Below are 17660 nucleotides of genomic sequence, written 5' to 3'. Positions count from 1 at the left end.
AAAAAATCATTTAAAAAATGAACTAGAGATGCAATACCTACTTGCTACACCAAACATTTATATATAGCTATCCAAAAAAGGAAGTGCTCTAGGTGGCAGAAGAGAAAGGGTACAAATACCTTATGTGCAGAATGATATATAATGGGTTTTCATGGGTCTTATGCAGCAAAAGATGACCATGCCTTCCCTGGACATTTACACATAATAGCTTGGGCATGTTTGTGGCTATTTCATGTATGCATTAAAACCATTTTAAGTATCCTAGGTAACATTTAAAAAGGCTTTTGAAGTATTTCCCCTTTTTGTCACTCTGGAACATTCATATTGTAGGTATCTTTCATATCATAGACAGAATAAGAGTCTCAAGATAAAGGCTGATATACATTTCTATTTCTGTGTATTACTATTTCTGCTCTAATTTCTCTGATGGTCCTTTTTATCAGTTACTTGACACTACTTCCACATGCATGGAACACTTTTTTCTTGGCTGCCCTCCATTTCATCTGAGCTTCTAAGGCTGAGAGCTAATCAGACTGTTTTGTTTTGTTTTTTTTTTTTTTTTTCTGAGAAATTGGCCCAATGGAAGCCTCACATAAAAAGGCAAAGTACCTGTGAAATGAAATAGTTGAGATGGAATTGTCAACATCTGCCAATGACTAGCACTTGTACTGTCCAACTTCTTGCTACTTTTTGCTCAGATCTTCCAGGCTTTCTGATTAGATGTTGTTCCTAAAATGCTACATATATTTCAAAAGCTGCTCAGTGTTCCATCGGAAAACCAGCTACCCTTTGCTTTTATGCAGAAGTCACTCCCTCTCTATTTCTGTCTTTCCAGCTCATGTATTTCATCACAACATTCCTATCTCCTCCTATTCCATGTGCTTAGCCCATTCTGTGCCTGCCTCCCCAAACCCTCCTCCCTATTTTCACCAATCCCGAGTTTCTTTTAGTCCCAGCAAGCTGGTCCATTTGCTGTACAATGTGTGTGCAAAACAGCCTTCGCGTACTCATACTCTGGTCCTTTCCAGACTAGTGTTGGTTTGCATTGCTGCTGTCACTCTTTATTCTCTCGTGGCAGTGACAGTACTCTTAGTTAAGTAAGTCACCAGAAATATAGATGATCCAACCTGATCGTTCATTAAATAAAGGTTTGGCAACCTCAGTCATCATCTGAAAAAACTTCAGTGTTTTCCCTAAACTATAAAACTTTTTGCCCTTCAATTCCGTTCCTGACAGTAAATTATACTTATGGTCAGACTGTTTCAATTTTTTTGAGTTTTCAAATACTGCACTAATAAATGCAGTTTTTCAATAAGTGATGATAATTGTTATTTACTTTTATAGCCAGCTCGATGAAATTTCAGCCATAATAGCACACATTTCAGGAAAATAAAATCTCTCCTGTCATTCATCCCAAAATATTGTTTTTAAAAAGGGTACCAGGGATCATTTAAAGTATCATTTTAAAGGCAGGATATTTTTTAAGCTGGACAGAGAATTAGAAAAAAGTAGTAAAAAAATGTGAAAATCTGCTTTGCTGCACTGGTTCAAGCAAGCCATGCAAGTACAATGTTATACTTGACTTTTCGGCCACTGACAGGATAATCAAGTAGATGAAACATCTCAGTGAATTATAGCACTGTACTGAGTTTTCTTCCAAAAAGTCAGAAAGATCAAATGATGTTTAGAGCAGCTGAGATTGAGGCATTCCATTAGATGCTCTCCCTCCCCTCTTTCTAATAAGATGGAAGCTTTTTAGAAAATATGTGACAAATGACTACTCACAGCAGAAATAAATCACACACCACAGAGTACAGCATTATTAATAGTGTAATAATAGTAATAACTTATTGTGATAGCAAAGAAGTGCTATCAGGAGGGACACGGTAGCTAATAGCATTTCCTCTAACAGGGGCTAAGGGACAAACCTTCCTTCAGTAACTTATAAATAAGTGGAAGATTAAAGGAGCCTGCGGGACCAGTCAAGCACACCTCAAAAATAGCCTGACACTTCCAGAATGATATTGAACAGACACCGCCTGTGAAGTGCTCTCCATCTCCCCTGTGTGACAATATTTTGATAGTTCTTTAGTTAATTTAAATTAGAGTAAGAGGACACTTAGTTGCAGTAAAAGACTTGAGGGGGGCATAATGTATGATAATGCTAGGTGGGCTGTGACATGGTTTTCAATTATTAGGCTTGTTTTCTCCTTAGCAAAGAACTTGTGAAAACAAAACCTGAGATTTAGCACATGGATTTGTATTCAACTAGCATTTATCATGGCTATCTAAAAAATGAGAGGAATTACAAATGCTCAGTTTGATAGTTCTTTCAGGTCTTCCTATTTAGTTATATACCCACTTTTGGAAGAACACATTTTATATTATGTGTCTTTAAACATATTCACATGCATGTGTATTTGTCTTAGTCCAAAAAAGTAACTTGGATTTCATTAAGAGTTCAGCTGTTGAGAAGTAGTGAATAATCTATATCAGAATTTTTTAGCATGTTTGAATGGTTTGAACCGAGATATCCTAGGTATCCTCTGGTTTCTATGGACATAAAATTTAACCCCCCTCCACATTTTAACACAAAAAGCAAATGAATGTGAACTCCCCATACATTTACTTTCAATATTATTTGTTTACCTACAGATTTTTACAGAAGAGCAGAAATCGTTTTTTTCTAATTAATAACATTGTTAATGAACTTAAGTTAATGGATTAAAATATTCATTACCTTAATGATTATAGATTGATTTTTGAAAAAAAAAAAAAGTAAAAAAACAGAAATAGAAAAAAAACCCTTTAAAAGTTAGTAACCTCCACATAGTCTAACACAGTCATGGGTGCACTGAGATTACATATGTAAGTATGTTCGGAAATGTGTATATGTAATATACATATATATATAGAGAGAAATCTCTGTTGGTAATGGTATTCAGCTTACTAATGAAAAGCCAGAATACAGCTACTGAAAAAAAGAATCACCATGGAAATTTCCACACTCGAGTTTCTGCTCTCACACTATTACTATATCTAGAATACAGACGTATTTCTGGGACTGCTACACATCTGTGAATGACAGTAAAGGCCAAAACAACTCTATTGACCTCTTTTTGAAGCAAAGAAGTTGCTGGGTACCCTCATTCTCCAGAAAAGTTATATCTTAGTAATCAAAAAGATGTCAATATGTATTTTATAAATGAGTTGATTATATGTGAGAACAATGAATTAACACTATCTGAAAGAACAGGGGGAACTGGGCAGATACTTGTCAAACCTTCCAAGACCAGACTGGTAAAGCAGCTTTCTCAGCTCACAAGTAGTGACCAGCAGTCATACTATACGCAACTTGATTCCAGTATACTCAAGTCCCAAGACTGAGAGAAAAATAAAACTTCCATTGCAATTTTTCACATGTGATGTAAAAGAGATAACTGTTCAGACACTAAAATGACCTTTAGAATAAATTTATATTCCAGCTGAAGCAGAGGAACCACAGTTCCTGACAACAAATGAAGCCCACAAATGTTTAAAACTGTGGCCCTTTATGCTTTTCCAGTGCTCTCTGTGTGTATGTGCAAGCATGGGTTTGCACAGGTTCCTACATATTCATCCAAAAGGCTCTTTTGTTGTGCAAATTCCAGCCTTTGCATTTTGATTACTTCCGTCTATGTTTGTACAGTACACAGCCTCAACATAGAGGACATTTCAAATCTCCTCCTCAATTGATGATACTACATTCATAAGCTTTGGAGAAAAGTGGGATTTATTTGTGCTTAGCATTCTTGCTGGCTAGATGGTTCCCCGTGCAAAATGTGGCCTTCTGCATTGCCCTTTGTAAAGTGTTTAACACTTGTCTACTTTCTCTATAGATAATTAGGTGCCCAGTTTCAGCATTTTTAATTAGCTCATGCAAATAGGCTTGCTGAGGGAGAGATCTAAACGTATTTAAATGCTAAAATAGACACTCTGGCTCTTATTGTAAATGGTATCTAATAAAAGATGAAGAACATTATGAATTTTATTACCATTTTGTATATATGAGTTTCTGAGGTTTGCTGTTGATTTTTTTTTTTTTTTTTAATGGGGCTTTTTTATTGCTTTACTTTTCAAATCTGAGATATTTCAGTCCTCCTGAGGTAGACAGTTAATGTTATTATGACTCTTGGAGAGAAAAGGACCTGCTGTTGAGGCATCTCAAGTTATTCGAACTGTCATATGTGATTAATTATTGCTATTGTTCACTGTGGAATTCAAAGGTTAAAATGTAGAGTTGAAACAATAAGTGAGTCTTAATGTGATTAAGAGTGCAGGAATTATTTCATGTGCTTCTTCTCTGCTCATATACTACACATCAATAACTTCGTTAGTCATATTCAGCATCAGGAATATTAATCCAGCAATGCATGCATACAGCAGAGCATATGCGTGAAAAAGGGACAATTAGAATATGAGAAGTAAATAACAAATCTTCTGGGCTCAAGCGTGGATGTAAAGCCATCTGAAAGCAAAATGGTGGCTGGTCTCAAAATATTTTAAAACAAGTCCTATTTTGATTATGACATAAACCATGTTATGAAGGGAGAAAGCAAATTCTGCACTTCAGTTGAAAGGCACTGTTCTTGTTAACTCAGAATCATCAGAAGGATCATAACATGCTGTCTGTTAATACATTCAGCAAGCACAATATAATTCTTAGCAATTTTATTAAAAATCTTTGTAACATTTGAATTATACCAGTGATACTGGATATCTAGTGATCAGCTGAAAACTCAAGGTGTGCCATCTGGCTTGTAAAATAAGCAAATATGAGCCACTTCTATAGATATCATAGAGATTATGGCTTTCTTCTGAGCTGTAAGTCTTTTGTGTTAACTGGATGAATTTTGGGTGTCTGTTTTTCTAACTGCATATCTTTCATTCAGTACAAATGAATAAGTAAATTTAATGGATAGGTAATGGTGAATTAATGAATTAGTGATGTGCTCATTCCTATTGATTTAGTATTTATAAATTTGTTCATTACTATGCTACATAACTTCACCTGTGCAGCCTGCTGCTCTGTCCTAGGAGTCACTGACTTCTCAATCTATTTGTGAGAAAACTACAACTTTATTCTTTAAATACATTGTCTTTTTTGAGATGCCATTGTTTTTCTCATCAAAATTAGAGCTTTCACAGCAAAGTGGAATGTCTCAGGCATTCTTAGTCAGTGGAGAAAATCTTTTGTAGGTGTGTATATCATAGCTGAATTTTCAAAAGAGGGACTAAAAAAAAGCAGAACACTTTAGAAGGTACAATAGAAATTTTGGATAAAGTAGCTTGTATATAATCCCTTCTTCTCTCTGCCATATTCATTATACTGTGGAGAATTTAATTGTTATGTGAGTTTTGGTGGAACTTGCTCTAACTTACCAATGCTAGAGAAGCCTGAGAGGAGCCTTGGAACGCTATAAATCACTTCAATGAGCTATATTAGTTTCTGCTAGTAAAAGAGTTCTTCAATTAGGTACCATGATCAAAACCAGAATAAGAGGCCTGTAGATGAGTTAAACACATAACTTCCTTTAAGTAGGGCTTAAGTGAAGCAGATGACTAACATGGAACTTATTCCAGATCAAGAATTTGGCAGAAGGCAAGCTGAGAGTTGGAATGAAGTTGGAATGGAAAAAAGGTAGGACTGGAACTACGGTTACAACATATTACAGTATAACCTTGGCACTGCTAAATACTAGGAACTAATTAAACCTCTTCAGTGGTAAAAATGCCACTTTTCCTAAAATTAGAGCTATGTGATTATGGAAAAAAACAAGGGGATGACACATACAAGATTTTCCTGTTTCTTTTTTAAAGTTATTTTCAGATTTTAGCAATACATACCGCCTGAGGAAAGAATATAAGAAAGAAATGAAGAGGCAGTGAGAAAACAGATAAGACAAAACCACAGAAAATTCACCTAATGGTTAATTAGGCTTTTTGAAAATATTACAAAGGAGTAAAGGAAGAAAAAGTTCCTAAAAAACTTAACTATGAAGTGTGGGATACTGAGACCTCTAAGCTAATGTTTATGTGAAATGATAAATCTACTTATTGCAGCTGCACTTGAGTACTCAAAGTGACTTATAAATTCTATGACAAGTTTATGATTTATAATGATATTTAGAATTATTTATAATATATGATTCTATTATAAACCTATGATAAAATTAATCCACAATTTAGATAACCCACCAGTAATCAAGAACTGAAGTTTTTTCTTCAGGGAGGTATAGAACTCAGTTAATATGTACATCAGTGTAAGAAGTCCCAGAACAACTGTCTCAGGAGGCACATACATAAGGGGCCTCTCCCAACATAAGAGAAAAAGAGGAGGTTTCCTGTAACTTAACTTTAAGGGTTAATTGACTAATACATTTCACATTAACACCAAAAACCACCACAGAGGACTGACAGACAAATGAAAGATTTCAGTAATATGTAGTGCCTGAAGCAAACACTGAACTTTCTGCTTCAGATAACCCTGGCATCTGTGTATCTACTACTGAGAAAATGAGTATGTCAGTCTTGGGTTGCATAAATGGAAAAAAAATTCTGACAAGTTCCCATGTCACCACTCTGCAATGCTTGAACTTAGTATTTCTCAACCAAAGAAACAGATTCCCGATCTTAGAAGTGACCGAGAATACCACATTTCATTACATTTTCTCTGATGAAGAAAAAAAAAAATCAAAGGCCAATAAAGAGAAAGAGTTTAGTGTAGTTCAATGGGTGTGTCTGAATTCACAGTGTGAATTAACTTGGAAATACTTGAAATTTAAATTTCAGTGCCTTGTCTATAAAACAGAAGGAGTGTATCATGGATTTGTGGCTCATTCTGGTCTCAGAACTCCAAGAACAAACCTATTTCTCCACCTCTCTACTCAGCTGGAAACATAAAACTATTTGACAAAGATTGGCTGGGGCTTCCACAGCCTCATGCCCTCACTGTATTTTCTCACCGTGTTTAACGTTACTTCAGCTTGACTTTGGCTTATTTTTTGGATACTTCTGGCCAAAACTTAACAGACTTGACCAGAGAGCTTCCATACATAGAAAATATTGTTTAATGTAAATGGCAGAATTGCAGCGAAGCAAAAGAAAGAATATTTCAAAAGGAATTAAGAGTCCACATGTGTTTATTTTTCTCAGTGTCTTAATTCTGAATTGGAGTCTCCTCATATGCTCCTAAAAAAGTGCCCCAGCCAGCTTGTTTTCCTAAAAGGAAAGCTTGGACAACTGCCTTCTGCAGTTTCCAGAGAGTGAATTTTAAACATTGCTTAAGGCCTTTGTTATGGATTGTTCAGTTTACATCAGCAGAATGAATCCTGTAACTTTGGCAGTGACAGTCTGAAAGTCTGAAAGCAGTGTCCTTACACCAGATCTGGGCTATAGAATATTTAATCTGTACCTGTTTTACTACTTTTCTGTCATGTTTCTTGGATTGCATGTAATTAATGAAATCCAGTTCAAATTTACAGTACCTTCATCTGGACAGTTGGGCAGGCAGTTCTGTAAGGAGCACACTTCCCATTTCAAAGGCCTAAGTGCAGAGACAGTCAGGGACTAATGCCCATGTATGTGGAGTAGCAGTTTCAAAAGTCTGAAGAGAAATAAGTGCACCTGTGCAGATCAACTGCATTCCTATGCACAGTGGCTCCAACATTTCCAATACCCAAAATAATGAGGTGTCTGAACATTATACCTGTCCAGATATTAAGGAAATCCTGTTGACTCATTGATGATTCAACATTAGAATTCCTCAAGCAAATCCAAAGCTGGTCAGGTGGAAAGTTTAGTTCTTAAAAAAGTAAATACTAGGCTCCTACCTTAGGTGTTTTGAACTACTGTGGATCCATTCACTGTGTTAGATACACAGTGTTAATCACTACAAAGCTATTGTAGTGTCTAATGGAGTTGTGAATTACTATTTTCTGATTGATGGATAGATCGCATGGGATTAACCCTAATCAGATACTTTAAATAATGAGAATCTCTCCATCCAGCATGGAACTAAATCACACAAAACTGTGCTTCCCCCAAATCTCAGCAGAGTTTGGATAGGGAAGAACACAAATTAAGTAAATCACTGTGCAAGAAATATTTAATTCCATTGGTTTACTGAATAATGAAAAATAAGGATGGGTCTAACTTCATAGATAGTGTGAAAATACATATTTACAAACTCTAATTTAGTGCAAAACTAAACAGAAAAATCTGGCAGTTTAAGAGAATCTGTGTTCATTCCTCCTGTATTTTAGACATCCTCCAAATCCTGTAGTTATTACGTTTCATTAACCAAGTGAACAATTTAGTTTTACATATCTGAGTCCATATTCCATTTAAGTGCAAAGCAATATATTTATTAAAAGATAAATTTAATCGTCTGAAAGGTTAATTTTGATCCATTTATTTATCATCGTATCTCCTTGTGAATAAGTCTATTTATTTTAATGGAAGGCATTTATTTTCTCAAACAAAGTAATACCAAAACTGAGGATGGATAACAAATACATAAAACTGAGCTCTTAATGCTCATGTAAACCTCATACACATATATTGCATAGCTGTTAAAACTCAGCAAAAAAATTAGAACCTATTTAAAAATATTTCCTTTAAAGCAATTGTCTATGTATAATATTTAAGCCTTAGGGAAAAATTAAAGCAACAACACTTTTACTGCATAACATTCTCATAAAACATGGATGACTGCTTCACTTCTGATAAGACAGCATGCATCACGAATTTACCATAGTAAGGTACTAGCAGATCAAGGGACAATGAAAATCATGCTCAGAAAGATGAGAAAGATGCTGATTAAAAAATAAAAATAACCCCCCAAACAAATTAACAACAGATTTTAAGATGTGCATTAGTGTTGCCCTATATAGTCTTCAGGCATTATTGAAGATAATATCTTTTCTCTAGTCCTACTTTTTACCTCGACATTTTTTTGCCAGTCTAAATCTAGTCTTTATACATTTCCAAATCAGATGGATAAAGCACTACCAAGCAAGCAAAAGGGAGGAATTAGATCAAAGACAATAAAGCATGATAGATAAAGGCAGAGCTAGCTCATAATAATAAAACACAGGAAAACAATCCACTTTTCATCAGGTTACATGGTTCATAGATTGTAGGGGAAGATGACATTCAGATACTAGTATGGAATTAAAATACTGTAGGAGGCTTGGAAAAGCAGAGATAAAATCACATTTTAGTTGAATATATACAATCACTATGCATAGTTTGTTAGTACTGCTGTGCCATAGATAAAAATAGAGCAGTACAGAAAGCAACTACCCTGTAAAAAAAAAAGAATTTCACCATGATATATACTGACTTTTTTCATAATTAAAACACCGTAGAGAATGACGCACCTACATTTTGAGACATGTATAAGAAATTAGCTTCAAGTGATTAATCTGAATTAATTTTAACAGCTTAATTTTAGTTAATGACAATTCCCATGTCCAAAGATAGTTTCCTTCAGAATCAATTACAAGAAGAGAGTCTACTCACAGCTATATTAATCCAAATAAGCAAACATTAGTATGTCCTCAATCATTACCTTTTTTATGAAAAATAACCCTTTCCCCTTTAATAAAATGCATCCTTGCAAATACAAATTCAAATAAAAATTCAGCCTAAGAGTCAGATAAGGGGCATATTCACAAAGAATGGGACAAAGCTAAATCTTAAGGTTTTTGTTTCTTTGTTTGTTTGTTTGCTTGATTGATTGTTTTTCCTCAGAATAATATGGTGGGTTTCAGGCATTGTTTTTGGCATTTTATTTGTTTTCTGGTATTGCACAGGTATGCTGCTTGAACTAGTTTCACATGAGGTAGTTTGAAGCCTAGGGGAAGGAATGATTTAGCAAATTATTCTTGCTACGATCGTATATTGAATAAGCCCCAGAGCTTAATCATTGAAATTAAATTTTAATGGGTCAGCCATTGCTAATTTTTAGTAAAACAATACTAAATTAAAAAAAGCAATGATGTCTTAATGATTTTTAATGGCAAAGTCATCACAGAAAAGTAGCAGAGCACTAAAATGCTCTGGTAGCATGCGTCCGGATATAAAAAGTTACGAGTTAAGTGGTAGCTCCCATCTATAAGAAACTGCAGAGGGATTTTGGTTATTACCTCCTTAGGCTGTAGGGTCCATATGATCCATGCTTTTGCTTGTGATCTCCAGCTGTACTTTTGTGAATATTTGTTAATGATATTGAATAAGTACACATTGAAATGCATATGAAGATTTTTAACAAGGCAGTGTGGCTAACCCAAGAGAGTAGAGACACCTGTAATTTCACAGATTGACTCAGAAAATTCAGACTCTGCATAAGGGAGTATAATAAACTTAGAAAAGTCTAGAACCATAAAAAAAAAAAAAAAAAAAAAAAAAAAGATGAAAAATCACTGGAGACAGAGACAAATGCAGAATTATTTCTGTGCAGAAACACACAGAAAAGGCAGTGGACCTAATGGTAATATATGAAATTCTTAAAAAATATATGGAAGGGAGGCAAAACAGAGCTCCACGGACATTTAAAACTGATCTGAGGATGGAAATGGCAATGAGGATTAAAACTGCAGGCAGAAAAAAGAGCTAGCCTTTTTATGGGTTCACAATGTTCTCTGTACTCCTGCTTGCAATTATACTCTAGGGTGGCAATCAGTCATCAGGAACATCCAAAAAGAGTAATATCTACCATTAACGGAAGTTATTCCATTCATACTGGGTGATGAGCCTGTTCCATGATCCAGAATTAATTTCCTCTACATCAAAAGTAGTTAAATTATACCACACTAGTGTTTAAGCACAGTGAGACTCATAAACTTTAAGAATGACAATTCAACCACAGTTAGATAAAAGTCAGAGGAAGCTTAAACTCATTTCAAATATAAGATATTAATGCTTATTTTGAGCACTGAGTTTAATATAGTGAAAAGTAATATTCAACAAACAGAAGTCTATGGAGAGACCATGTATTCTGTCTTTATAATGAGAAGCTAATCTAATTTATCTGGCTGCTTCTCAAAAATCACTGCTTATTTCTTCTTGCTGCTTCTCCTTAGCTCTTACCTTCCAGACTCAAATGTGAACCATGTTGAGTCACGTCCATATCTCCTCAAAGAGCTCAGAGGCCACATGACCAGCTTGACCTTGGCATTGTGGATGTCCCAGAGATAGATGTTTTCATGGGTGATCTGCATTGTACATTCCCCATAGATATCTAAATTTGGTGTAGGCATAAGATATACATTGAATCGTTCTGGAAAAAAACAAACAAACAAACAAGCACAGAATAAGGCATCACCAGTTAAATGAAGATTTTATACTGGGGGAAAAAAAAAAAAAAGTCTGTAGTTACTGATGGTTCAGAAATCAAGGCCAAATTTCTATCCTTGAACAGAGGTGAAGATCCACTGATGCTGAAGAAGTCTTGCTAGTGTACATGTGAGGAGTAAGAGGATAATCTTCTGCATTTCATTTTCATTATAAATAATGCAGCAGACTGAAACATCTTTCACAGATGATCTGCATAGTCCTCTTTGGCATATGTCCCCAGCAATTTAAATGAAGCCCTTTATGCTCACATTAAGGTCCCTGACTCTATGCAAATCAAAATTCACGACTTGAACTCTGACAGATACTCCTCTCTCAAAGAATAAAACTATAGGTATCTTGGCAAAACCTGTATGTACAGCCATTGCCCCTTAGAAAAACTGTCCTTGAAATTGCAAAGCCAGATTTTCTTATTGAAGCTTGTTAATAATTACATTTTTTTGTGTTCAGTTTCTATTTATTTGCCAAAGCCATTATAATTTCTCGGATTAATAGTATTTTTAATCATCTGTGGCTTTCTTGAAAAATCTGATTCAACACCATATATTATTATGGTCATGACATAAATTGCTATCAGCTGCAAAATGCACTCATTGCAGTAAGAGGTCAAGGGCATTAACAATTTTCTGAAGTGCCTGAATTTCATGTGATTTAATAAGCAATGCAAAAACTATCCTTAAAAAAAAAAAAAAAAAAAGGAAAAAAGATGATATAAGCCACCATTAACTCCTATGAAAGGAAGTAAACCACAGCAATAGCAAGAAAATTTTAAATAAAAATTCAATTTCCTTTGAAGGATAATTAATGTTTCTATGAGTTGCTTCTACAAAGAATGAAAAATTAAATTTCAGGTTGTACAGTTGGAAGTGCTAGCTTATATTTTAACTCTAAAGGCACTAAAATCTAATGGCTTAATATAATATGGGAGAGTGTAGTTGATTGACAACTTCCTCTCACAATTTTCTTTCATTTTTGAAATAGGATACAAATGCAAAATGCCAATGCTACTGCACTGAACAAATGACAAAAAAGTCATGACATGAGCAATGATCATTTAATAAACAGTACTGGGGAAATGTACTTCAAAGGGCCACGTGGTAGGAAAATTGTCTCCAACTACTTAATAAATGAATGACAGTTTGGTGTGGAACGTTTTTAATCCACCATTTGCACTGAACTTTCTCATGGTGTCCTCATAAAAATTAGGAAGGAATTTAAAGTAATCAGAAGAGGAATTAAGTGAGAGAAGTTTATCGTAACAGTCAAAATCAGGTGCAACTTCCCATTGTGTTTGACACTGAATACCACAGGCATTATATGTCCATTTTTTAAACATTTTATATATATATATATAATTTTCTGACAAATCAGTGAAAACATTATAAATAAATGGATTAATATGTGTTAGAAATGTGTGAGTATATGTGTGTGTGAATAAAGTAGCAAAAGTTTGTCTGAGGAATTAACAGAAGCAGGAACTGCTGGGTGAGCAGTAAGAATAAGTAAACTTGTCATTCCCAATATTATTCTGTTTCAGTCAATTTAATTTTGTCCTATTAATGACTCCCCAATTGATTCATTCAGTCTCATAGCCATTCAACCTCTTCTCCCAGGCCCTAGTTCTCATTAATCACACTAATGGGTGTTAGCCCTAAAAGTTTTATTTTATGACTAAAGTCCCAAGTGTGCAAATCCTAGCGTTGCATAACGGTCTTCCGACACACAGCACAAATAGATTAGCAGGTGCTGCTGAGATCACTGCAAAGAATTTCTCCTAGTCCTCAGAGGAGTGCATTGGGCACATGTCTAACCTAACACCTACTAAAGTAAATGGAAAGATTCACACATAGGAGCATGGGTCAATGTCTGCATTGGGAAGTGAATGGAAGAGAACAAGAGAACTTATACCTTGTAATGGAATTATATATTTTATGTATGTATATTTATGCCTTTTTTCAGTGTCCATATGTCATTGTGATGGTCATGCAAAAATGTGTAGGAGCTACGCAGGTGTGCTTTTATTATATATTTGACTCCAGTTTTTCATTGTCATGCTGTTACTTATTGTTACTTACCTCCTCTATTTGAAATAAAGATACAGATGACTGACATATCAACTGATTCTCTTTTACATTACATGAAATCACACAATATGTCTATGGGGGAATCGAGCTACTATGTGAGCATGGAAATCTTTCGCTTTCCCTGTCTTCACTGACAGAGTGCCTCAGACAGCAGAGAAAATGGAAAATGGCACAATTATTTTCTGAAGTAAATATTAAACTGGTGTGTTGAAGGCACAGAATATTTCAGCTTGGTTTAGAAGTTATCAGGATACTCATGAAATGCTCAGCTTCTCTGAAGTGTTTGAGGATATTATTGCATGAAGGGTATTCAGGACATATGGTATCCTCAAACTGTCAGTAGACATTTGCTGACTTTGCATGGGAGGTCAGTGTCTAAGGTGAGATGTCACGGATTAAAGAAAGTATGTCTGATTAAACTGAACATCAGCTGCAGGGCAAAACATAGCACCCTTGGAACTTACTCAAATTGGCAAGAAAAGCAAGTGTACAAACATATGTGCTGGAGAAGATTGAGGTTGGATATATTTGCTTTTGAAACAAAAAAATACTGTTTTTGCATAATGGGAAATTGAGGACATGGAAAGGTGTAGATACTATTAAATTATTTTAGGAATTAAACCACAGAGTCCGATTTTTCTATTTCAGAAAATATTTACCAGGTATCTAGGCAATGGTAATACAATAATTCAGTTTTTAGTGACAAGTTTTGCCCTTAAACTTATCCAGGCAAGAACATTCATAGGCTAGATTTGGGAATCCCAGCTGAATTATGTCACCAGGACATCTGAATCACATTGAATAGGGTATTTGGCTTCTCTGTGGGTCAGACACCATCTGCATATGAGTGGGAAGAAATTATAACAGTTCATTGGGTAGTAAGTTAATAGAAGTTAATGAGGGACCCAGAAAACAGGGTGATGGAAGAAACCAAACAAGTAGATGCTATCCTGTTGGACGAGACAAGGCTGAGACTGAGCATATGCAATTCCTCAGCATTCAGCATCACTATCCTACTATCTCCTCCAAAACTGGTGAGAGCAAAGTTCAGGGAGTGGGGGAGCCAGGATGAGAAAAAAAATGGTGATATATTGCTACATTTATTATTCCACGCTTTTCACTCTAACTGCTTTTACCCATCTACTTGAATAATCAGAGCAATGCTTCATCATACACTTTGTGCATGTAAAGGTGTTTAGCATTTGGGCTTTGGCAAGACTATGACTTTTAATAACATTTTCCAGAGCACAGGAGCATAAGAGTCCATGTTAAAGTGAGCATATTGACTGAGATGGGGACTTGGCAGCATCTCTTGAAATGCTCTCAGCCTTTCAGCTCAAAGTCCAGCTGTATTGGGGAAGAAAAATGACTGTGAGGCCCGATGATCCTGGTTCTGCCATTTTATCACTGGATTCCTTTGCCTAAATCATCCGTTAGAAAACTGGCCAGATGACACTGCAATCTTGCAATACAGATGCTTTCTTTCATTTCAGCTTTAAGGAGAGGGAAAAACTACTTGTGGAAGGAGGCAGTCACGTTGGTGGGGTCTATATAAAGAAGAGGCTTTAAAAGCAGACATTTAGTGTCTATCTGGAAAACACTGCACCATCTATGAGATTTCTGTGGCTGACTATCTGTGGCTAATTTTCAGGTGGAAAAAGATCTTTAATCTTGAAGTCACAGCATTTTGTGTTCATTCATATGTCAGGTCTATTAGAACGATTCTCTCCTGCTTTATATAGTGAGGAAACAGGACTCCAGAATTAATTTTGTTCATTTGTTTATCATTATTCTGCTTTGCTTCCATTAAGCATGCATGGAAATATTTATAAACATCTCAATGAAAATATAAAGGCTACCATAAATAAATTATTTTAAATTGTTTCACTGATAAGTAGTAAGGCAGAGAAGAATCTGAAATTTCACTGGATTAACCAGCCATTAAAAATGTAAATACCTTTCTTTTCTGGATACAGATGGCTATGTTTGATTTTTTTTTTTTTTTTCTTTTAAAGTATAAAAATGGATTAAGGATAATAGAAAAAGAATAAAAAACATGCAAAATGCTTTTATGTAGTAAATCACAGAGGTTCTACAGACCCTAGAAAATGCCCTAAAACAAGTCAGCTCTGTGAAAGTAATTACAAAGTTTCTATGCTTTGGCTGTAGTTTGTAATCTCAATATGCAGCATAAAGAAATAACTCATAATCCTCTCCTGAGGATTCAAGGAGGTTCACTGTGAAAAGCTACATTTTTGCTAACACAAATTAATGAGTTTCTCGCAATTAAAACCCAGGAAGCAAGACTGCTATATTTTAGAATGATTTTAAATAAAAAGGAAAGGTAAAAATCGTTATGAAAAAGAGGAAAAAAAATTATAAAGGAAGTAATTTTATAAGGTACTAATTTAAATATTAGGGAAGGAGTAAAAGTTAAAAAATCAATTATCTTTCAAACTATTCCAGACTTCTGAAATCAAGATTAACTTCAAAATGCATTAAAAACCCCCCCAAAACCCCCCCAAAAACCACCAAAGCACCAGTAACACATGATAGAAAATCACAGGCACCTAACAGTAAATGAGCTATATCACAAAAGATGGATCAGGCCTTTTCTCCAGTTTAAAAATTTGTGCTTTTACATTTTCCTATTTTCTTCACTGTTTACGTCAGGTTTAAAAGTAAAGTTCAATAGAATATTATTTAATACAAGTATTCAGCTATTTAAATGTTAGTATTTAGTATTAAACCAGACTGGAATGGCATCTTCATCAAAGAGAAGCACCTGCTCTTAAAGAGTGAAATTAGTAGCACTGTCTACACATAATGCTTTTCTAACCAGTATTGTTTTAAATATTCTGGTTTCTTTTTCACAGTAAACATAGTCTGTCATTGTATACTGTCTGTTTGGATGACTTGTTTCTAATTAATTCTTTTTATAAATGATGGAAATACAGTGACACATTGAAACAGTGATATTTGGAAAAAAAATCATGAGCATGGACAAACTGTAGATATGACGACATCCAGGCAGATAATAACATTTTTAAAAATAGATGGTTTTGCTGTTATGTTTTGGGGTGCATTACAAATGCTTCCAAATGCATTGAGAGCGGAAAAGGAAGTTTCCAGTTCTTCCAGATGGAGATAGCACTCTACATTCACAATTTCTTTCCCTAGCAGCAGTTTGAGAAACCTAAGGAATAGGAAATGTGTGTGTAAGTATCACAGGATATTGTTTGGAACACTACTTGTCAACAGTGTTATGAGATCCAGTCAAATCCAGATTTTCTTTCCTGGAGTTAAAACTGTGTATTATTATTTGTCTTATCATTGTATATACAGCTGCACTGCCATACTAAATTTGTTATCTGAATAGGATCATGTAGCCTTTACTGCTTTTGATTTAGTACTGTATTTTAATTCTTTATCAAATAATCTAAATGGACATCGTAAACAGTAAAAGTCTGTGTTTAATGTGAAAAGAAATTTGAACAGAAACAGGGTTGGTGCTATAGGGCTGAGGAACATAAGCAAATCCCTTAGAGTTGCAGGAGAGAGGAGGTAAAACGATTGGAGAGTAACAGAAGCTTCATTTCAAATCTCACTTTTACTGGAATCTGTGTATCATTGCAAATTAAACAGCCTTTACTTGTGAGCCTTAAATGTAAAAAGAATAGCACTAATGGTAATTTTCCACAGCGGTGTTTACAGAGTAAGACTTGTGCTAATACTTCTTGAAAGTAATAACAGATGAAATCCAGTGAGAAGCTTTCTGTTACTGATGTGCTTTGCACAAGAATTGCTTAGATGTCTTCTCTGTTCTTCCTACAAGACACAATAGCTAGAGGTCTCTGCTATAAGCAGTGTAGATCTATAGTTTGGCTCTTTTAGCTATCACCACTGCAGAATTGCTCGATGCTGGAGGGTCAAGCAACAGTGCAACTACTACAAAATAGATCTCACTAGCTCTTGCTGAACAACTCAGAACTATAAAGGAACATCTTTTCCAGATAGCTGCACTACTGTAAATTTTTATCCTCATATGTCAGAAATGTTTTATGAATGTATGGACATTTAGCCATGACATTTGCACACCAAAGGGCAATTTTACTAGCCTTCGGAACAAATTGTTTCGCAAGCCATATTGTTGCATTTGTGTCACAGAGAATCAGGTGT

General features: G+C 35.0%; 1 protein-coding gene across 1 annotated transcript in view; it reads right to left on the bottom strand.

The window, feature by feature from the left end:
* Positions 1-17660, bottom strand: part of DOK6 (docking protein 6) — a 256018-nt gene that overhangs the window by 79031 nt on the left and 159327 nt on the right. The window contains exon 5 of the mRNA XM_074897771.1: positions 11134-11323. Within this exon, the coding sequence (XP_074753872.1) occupies positions 11134-11323 (190 nt within the window). The remainder of the gene's footprint in view (positions 1-11133; positions 11324-17660) is intronic.

This window comes from Athene noctua, chromosome 2 (genome assembly GCF_965140245.1).
Source record: "Athene noctua chromosome 2, bAthNoc1.hap1.1, whole genome shotgun sequence".
Taxonomy (NCBI): domain Eukaryota; kingdom Metazoa; phylum Chordata; class Aves; order Strigiformes; family Strigidae; genus Athene; species Athene noctua.
This window is presented reverse-complemented; position numbering and strand designations above follow the sequence as displayed.